Source organism: Primulina eburnea, chromosome 1 (assembly GCF_022965805.1).
Source record: "Primulina eburnea isolate SZY01 chromosome 1, ASM2296580v1, whole genome shotgun sequence".
NCBI classification, from domain to species: Eukaryota; Viridiplantae; Streptophyta; class Magnoliopsida; order Lamiales; family Gesneriaceae; genus Primulina; species Primulina eburnea.
In genome coordinates, this window is record NC_133101.1 from 23,338,430 (window position 1) to 23,346,522 (window position 8,093).

At 40.0% G+C, this 8,093-nt stretch overlaps 1 protein-coding gene across 1 annotated transcript; it reads right to left on the reverse strand.

Moving 5' to 3' along the window:
• Positions 1-6,546: 6,546 nt before the first annotated feature.
• Positions 6,547-7,662, reverse strand: LOC140805877 (uncharacterized). Its single transcript, XM_073162235.1, has one exon. It carries the CDS (start codon positions 7,660-7,662, stop codon positions 6,547-6,549), a length of 1,116 nt encoding a protein of 371 aa, XP_073018336.1.
• Positions 7,663-8,093: the final 431 nt, after the last annotated feature.

The window sequence follows — 8,093 nt, forward strand, 5'->3', positions numbered from 1 at the left end:
ACTGGACAGTAGCCAGGGTAAATCAATCTTTCTGTTTCCCTTAAAGTATGCCGGAGAGATCTTCAGGGAGTCTCTAACAGGGCAGAGATCTTCATTTATATCTGGAATGAATCCTTGAGACTCCAGGATGCCATAGATCAGTGAGGGATATGGCAGTTTAGTTTTCTTGAAGTCCCCCTCAGCATGTTGCAGTGCTGTTGTGAAGACCAGCCTCCCAAAATTAAAGGCCCTTCCAGTGCCAATGTCAAACAGTACCAGGGCTTGTGTTCTGGTCACAGCGGTGGAATTTGTCGACGGCGTCCAATTCCAGATGGAAGTCTTATGTAGAACGGAGTAAAAAGAAGTGAGATTAGCAGCACTCAGTTTCTTAGGATAGTCGGGAAACACTTTGATCACACCTCCAGTCAGCACGGAGGTTACAGCATGGATGTCAAGATCCTCATCAGCTTCCTCAATATCAGGAGTGTCGTAGAATGTATTGATCACTGATGGGGAGAAGTTGTAAATATGATCACGCACAAACACTCTTCCAAACTTCACAGTGTCCTCATCTCCAACACTTTTCAAGAGATTGCAATAAAATTCCAGTACCACACGACGGCAGTAGGGCACAGTTGTAGTGACAGTGGACAACAACCTTCTGTTCTTGAGAAACTCAATCAGGTTGTATCTCCCATAAGCATTGACATCAATATTTTTCTCTTCTATCATCTCTCTCTGAACAAACAGCGGCCACAACGCCAAGGCATCTTCAGAATAAAATTTGGGAGAGAAGGACTTACGCAGATCGTAATCAGCAGAGTCAGTGTGTTGCTCAGTGTTGGCAACATCTTCCTCAACACCGGCAGCAGGAACAGTATCATCTTCGAAAGATTCCCTCTCTTCAGAGCCAATATCTTCAGAATCAGCATCATTTTGTTCTTCAGACTCAAAATCAGATACAGAGGTTGAAGAGAGATCTTCAGAAGCTCCAGGTTGATTTTGCTCGAATTCCTTCATCATTTCTGAATCAGGCTCCTCATCCTTAGACAGTTGCTTCTTGGTAGCCTTCTTTTCTCTAAGTTGACTTAGGAACTCGGCTAGGGATTGTTCATCTTCTTCAGCCTTATCCGAAGTTCCTTCACTTGCAAAACTTTGTGGATTGTGAATGGGGGTTTTCTTTCCAGTATCAGAGGTGGAACTGGGTACCTTTCCCGCAGCAGTTGGTCTAGGACGAGCCACCAACTCAAAATCAGCATCATCGGAGTCATCCCCCAATGAGAAATCAGTGTCTAGAAGATTAGAAGATGTAGATGCCCGTGGTTTCTTGGTTGGAACTAGGTCAGGGTTGAACCCTGCTTGTCTCTTTGACCTTCTGCGCATTGGGGCAGGGGGAAACGCTTTATTCAAAGCTTCGAAATCCGGAGGATTCTCCACATTGATCTCGTTCCCAGGTTCCCCAGGGACGATAACCTCTAGTGGCATTGGTTCGTCTGGTATAGGCACAATTTCCTTCCCCTCGATATTTGCTTCGGCAGAGGGTGTTGCGACTGGAGATTCAACACCCATACTCGCAGCCATTTCACTCCGAATGTCTTGAGGATCAAAGCCAGCCATCTGCGAAATAGAGAACAACAAAGTAGGGAAGTTCGAAGAAGACAGAAATTTACGAAGATCACAGATACTTTTGCGCGAAAAAGAAACCAAATAGTTAGGGTAGGAGAGATTTTAGAATATGAGGGAAAATAGTACGCCGTAAAGTTTTTCCTTATTTATCCCTAAATATTTAAGCACACCCCTCCAACGGTAACATTTTGATGAGCCGCAACTCCGGCATCTTTCCAAATCCGTTTTTACTCCAACGGTAACTTTCTGAGACAGTGTAATCATTCTTTCAAAAAGATCAGGCAGGATGAAACGCCACATTGAATTAACCCCACTAACCGTTAGATATCAAGGTATTCCAAATTTAGTTGGTTAGGTTATTTTTCGAATTTCATGAATTAAAAGCTGGTAGCCCACTGGTCATGATGAATTCACAAAGCATGTGATCAAACTGTGATCAGTCTGTAGTTAGGTGTTGGCAACACCTCTTGGCAACACTCACAAGTTGGACTCAAACTTTCTTAAACATTTTTATTTCAGACATGGTAGCTCCCACTCTAGAATAACGGTCTTCATGGGACTCTTCTAGGTAGCTTTTTCATCTGGATTTTGACTTAGAAGTGGTAGCTCTCACACTAGAAGAACGGTCTTCATTGGACTCCTCTAGGTAGCTTTTTCCATTTTCTTCTAAACAATTTTTTTGTTCCATTTTTTTTTTTTAAATTCTTCTCCTCTTTCTATTTTTCGCCTCATTGCTCAAGAATTTTCTAAGTCATTGTCTATTTTGGACATGATCATGTAGTACATGAACATCCTCAACAGCTTTACGACTTAGATTGAGCATACTCTATACTTTAAAGAATTTCGATAGAAAGTTTGATTCACAACTGAGAGGGCACCATTCAGTATCCTTCACTTGTACAGGCTTCACACAAAACAAGATGTATGCAAAATGTCTAGCATCCTAAAAATAAAATGCACATGCATGCTGAGTGTTGTCCACAGGTGTTGTAACACCGAGGACAACATCCGTGAGTGATCATTGTGTACACAAGCTGAGAGACTTCCTAAGATTGGAAAATCTCTCAAAATCCAATGGTTTTGTAAAGATATCAGCCAGTTGGTTCTCAGTTCCAACAAATTCCATTCGAATCATACCCTTTTCAACCAAATCTCGAATAAAATGATGTCTAATGTCAATGTGTTTCGTTCGAGAGTGTTGCACTGGATTTTTTGAAATATCAATTGCACTTGAATTGTCACAGTATACAATTAAGGTGTCACTGTTGAATCCATAATCTTTAATCATTTGATTCATCCACAGAAGTTGTGAGCAGCAACTAGCGGCTGCAACATACTCAGATTCAGCAGTGGACAAAGACACACAATTTTGCTTTCTACTATACCATGACACCATATTGTTACCAAGATAAAAACACCCACCCGTGGTACTTTTCCTATCATCTAAGTTTCCAGCCCAGTCAGCATCACTAAAGCCCACTAAATTAGTGTTTGTTTCTTTGGTGTACCATAGACCTAAGTCAATTGTTCCAGATATATATCGCAAAATTCTTTTGACAGCCTTTAGATGAGTGACTTTAGGATCAGCCTGGTACCTAGCACACAAACAAACACTAAACATGATGTCGGGACGACTTGCACTTAAGTAAAGAAGACTGCCTATGATGCTGCGATACTGGGTGTTGTCAACACCTGCCGCAGCATCGTCTTTTGACAATTTTTCAGTCGACCCCATTGGTGTTTTCATGTGCTTAGTGTTCTCGGTAGAGAATTTCTTCACCAAATTCTTGGCATACTTGGATTGACATAGAAAGATACCATCATGCATTTGTTTAATTTGCAATCCAAGAAAGAAACTTAATTCTCCTACCATGCTCATTTCAAATGTGGTAGACATGCATTTAACAAATTCATCAACATGCTTTCGAGAAGAAGCACCAAAAATGATGTCATCCACATAAATTTGACACACAAGAATATCATGCTTCGATTTTTGAATAAAAAGGGTTTTATCAACCTCGCCTCTTTTGAAGCCTAAGTCAAGCAGATATTCAGTAAGCCTTCCATACCATGCTCTTGGAGCTTGTTTAAGTCCATAAAGTGCTTTCTTCAACTTGTAGACATGGTGCGGGTGGTGTGGATCTTCAAATCCTTTAGGTTGGCTTACATAAGCTTCTTCTTTCAAGATGCCATTCAAAAAGGCACTTTTCACATCCATTTGATATAATTTTATATCCATGTGACATGCAATAGCAAGTAAAAGTCTAACCGATTCAATCCGGGCAACAGGGGCAAAGGTTTCATCAAAATCAATTCCTTCAATTTGAGTATACCCTTGAGCCACTAGCCTAGCTTTATTTCTCACAACAATTCCAGATTCATCAGTTTTGTTTTTAAAGATCCATTTGGTTCCAATAACATTCATATTATCGGGTCTGGGAACCAAATCCCACACATCATTCCTAACAAATTGTTCAAGTTCCTCCTGCATTGCATCAACCCAAAATTCATCTTTTAGGGCTTCATTTATATTTTTGGGTTCCATGAGTGACACAAAACAAGAGTGACTTACTTGAGAGTACACGGACGTCATGCATACTAGTCCCATCATTTTGCGATAGTCTACCTTCTCCCTTCTTCTAGTTTGCATACCTCCAAAAGTTTCACCAATGATCTGAGATGATGGATGATTTTTCTGAATCTTACTGGGAACATCAATCTCTTCATTGATTACATCGTCATCATTCTCGGTATACTTTCCTAGTTCATCATTTGATTCTGCCAGAGCAGGTGTTGTCTCCGGTGTTACAACACGGGGCGCAACATCTGTGTTAGGCAGTGTCTCACTTTCTTTCAGCAGCCCATCAATATCATCCTCGATTGCTTTTCCCGTTAGATCTGCAAGATCATCAAAAACAACATTAATAGACTCCATAGTCGTTCTTGTTCTTAGATTGTACACGCGATATGCACGACTATTAGATGAATAACCAAGGAATAAACATTTGTCACTTTTAGAGTCAAACTTTGCAAAATGGTCTCGGTCATTCAAAACGTAACATACAAATCCAAAGACATGAAAATACTTGAGGTTCGGCCTCTTTCCCATGATGATCTCATAGGATGTCATGGTAGAACCACTCCTTAAGTACACACGATTTGAAATATGACATGATGTGTTCAAGGCCTCGGCCCAAAATCTCTTCGAAATATTCTTTGAACTTAACATGACCCTAGCCATTTCTTGCAGTGTCCTATTCTTCCTTTCGGCTATTCCATTTTGTTGAGGAGTCTTAGGGGCCGAAAATTCATGAGTTATCCCTCTCTTTTCACAAAATGATACAAAGTGTGAGTTTTCAAATTCTTTACCATGGTCGGTCCTTATCTTACCAACCCTCAGATTATATAGGTTAGTAATCTTAGCATGTAATTTCTTGAAAACATCAAATGTATCGGATTTTTCTCTAAGAAATCTTTCCCAAGTAAAGCGAGAGAAATCATCCACACAAACACATGAATACTTCTTACCTCCAAGACTTTCCACTTCCATTGGACCCATAAGATCCATGTGCAAGAGTTCAAGACACCGTGTTGTCCCAAAGTGTTGCAACACTTGATGGGAAACACGTGTTTGCTTACCTTTTTGACATGCACCACAAACATACGGAATTTCAGAGGATAAATTAGGCATACCTTTCACAGCATCGTACTTACCAAGATTCTTTAATGTCTTGAAGTTTGCATGTCCCAATTTTTGATGCCACAAGTTTAATTCGCTCACCTTTGAATGATTGCATACTAAGTCTTCTCCAAGTTGATAGCAATTATCTGCAGACCTTGTACCTGTCAAAATACGAGTATTAGTATTATCAAACACTTCACAATTGTCTTTATCAAACTTAACATGCAAACCGTCATCACAAAGTTGGCTTATGCTTATTAAGTTTGAGTTAAGCCCTTCGACATAAAGCACATTGTGTAGATTAGGCAGTCCATCAACATTCAAGGTTCCTTTGCCAGCAATTCTTCCTTTAGCACCACCACCATACGTCACATGACCACTCCTCAGTTCAACATAGTCAATCAAATGGTCTTTAGAACCTGTCATGTGGCGTGAACAGCCACTGTCAAAGTACCATATTCCTGCAATGTTAGTCTTTATTGAAGTATAAATAACGGAACATTGAATCTTAGCCTTTGGTACCCAAACCCTTTTTACCGTCGGTTTTTGTTGGCAGTGTTGCGCCGGGTGTTATGCAACACCGGTGGCAACACCTGTTCTGATTCCCATCTCTTGTAATCATCTCTCAGTTTGAAGCAGTAGGGTTTGATATGACCAGGTCTAAAACAATAGTGGCAGATAAAGTGGCGTTTTCTGGATTTGGACTTCTTGGTAGATATTTGCCTTTTAGATGGAGTACCTTTTTCAGTTTGTGTAGCATTCGAGGTTTCAACACTTCCTTTGACAAAAACAGTTGGTTTTCTCTCAGTATTGGATTATTCTCCAATTTCGAACAGACTGTTCGGATAACCATGTCCAGCTTTGTCACTCTGTCCAGTCATCAAAAGTGAGTCAAGTTTGGATGAACTTGAATTCATCTTGGCAAGAATCTGAGTTGCTTCTCCAAGTTCCTCTTTGACTTTGCATAATTCCAAATCTTTCTTGCTTAAGATTACTTCAAGTCGTGAAATTTGTGACTTTAGCTCAGCATTCTCTTTGGAGAGAATTGCATTTCCTTTAGTTATTTTGATCCAGTCTTCATATAATTCTTCGTACATCGTCTGCACACTTTCTAGAGTGACTTCATCATCATCTACCTCTTGAGTTTCAGACTGACTTGCCTCCGCAAGGGTTGTAGATTTAAGACATACTGAATTCGAAGAGGTGTTGTGGCCAGGTATTGCAACACCGGTGGCAACACCCAAAGGATTGATTTGTATTTAGCGTTTTTCTTTGATCACAGAAGATAACGATGTGTGATTTTCAGATTCACTTGATCCTTGATCATCATCAGACTCTTCATCACTCAGGGTGACAGTCATGCCTTTGTTTTTCCTAAGTCGATTGGCACACTCATTGGCATAGTGTCCATATCCCGAACACTCTCTACATTGCACAGAGTCCAGGTTTCTGACATTAGATTGGATTTGCACTTCGGTCTTTGGTCGAAACTGTCCTTTTATAGGAGTAAACTTTTGAGCTTTTGCAAAAGTGGAGTTATTGGGCAGCTCAGATTTTTGTCCAACTTTCTTCTTTTCTCTCATAGTCTTCAAATAATCACCAAATTTCTTAGTAAAAAGAGAGATCGATTCTTCACCTAAATCAGACTTTTCCACCTCTTTAGATATTTGAAGGATTTCATCATAAGATTCGGTTGAGGCTTCAAAGGCTATTGTCTTCCCTTTATCCTTCCTTTGTAGATCAAGATTCATCTCAAAAGTTCTGAGAGAACTCATTAGTTCATCCAAGTTGATCGTTGAAGTGTCTTTAGATTCTTCAATAGCGCAGACTTTGACATTGAATCTCTCAGGAAGAGATCTTAGAACCTTGTTTACCAATCTTTCATTTGGTATGGGATCTCCTAGGCCATGTAATTCATTTGAGAGTTGTCTCAACCGGCAGTCATACTCAAGAATAGACTCCTTGTCCACTATTCTCAAACTTTCGAACTTTGATGTCACCATCCTTAGCCTAGTCTTACGCACACTTGCGGATCCTTCACAGTGCTTCTGGAGTATCTCCCAAGCATCTTTGGCGCATACACAAGTGGTGATTAAATTAAACATCCTTGTGTCAACAGATGAAAATATAGCATTGAGAGCCTTGGAATTAAAGTTTGAAGTTTGCACTTCATCGACAGTCCATGTACTTTCAGGTTTGAGCCGTGTGTCTCCATCAGCATCCTCGAGTTTTGGTGGACTCCAACCATCAAGTACACGTTGCCAAGCTCTTTCATCAATGGATTTAATAAAAACCCTCATCTTTACTTTCCACAATGCATAGTTTGATCCATCCAACACGGGAGGCCTAAAAACAGTATTTGTTGATCCTTCCATAATTCCTTTTCACTCTGAAAACAAAACAAAACAGGATCTCACTTAGTAGCGTCAAGTGGAAGCTCTGATACCAATTGAAAGTTCTGTTTCCACAGTGTATGTGTGAGTTGAGAGTGAGTGTTGTGTGTTTCAGAATATAGGTGTTGTGCGTAGGTGTAGTAACACCCACGACAACATGCAGCGGAAGTTATAATTTTAACACACCTATACGAAGCTGGAATAACGATAATAATAAGAGAGACGAGATATAAATTATGCACAAGTATTAAATACTTGTGCGGTGCCTCAGGGAAAAATAATTCACTAGAAAAACTTGTAAGTTTACAAAAAACAATACTAGTGAAAGAATCAAACAACTCCCTTATAAAGGCGAGTAACAAATTGCATCCTACACATCTAACAAACCGTATAACAAAACTATATCGGATGCA

Coding starts and splice junctions, on each gene's coding strand:
- LOC140805877 (XM_073162235.1), bottom strand. CDS start 7,662: ATGGAAGGATCAACAAATACTGTTTTTAGGCCTCCCGTGTTGGATGGA.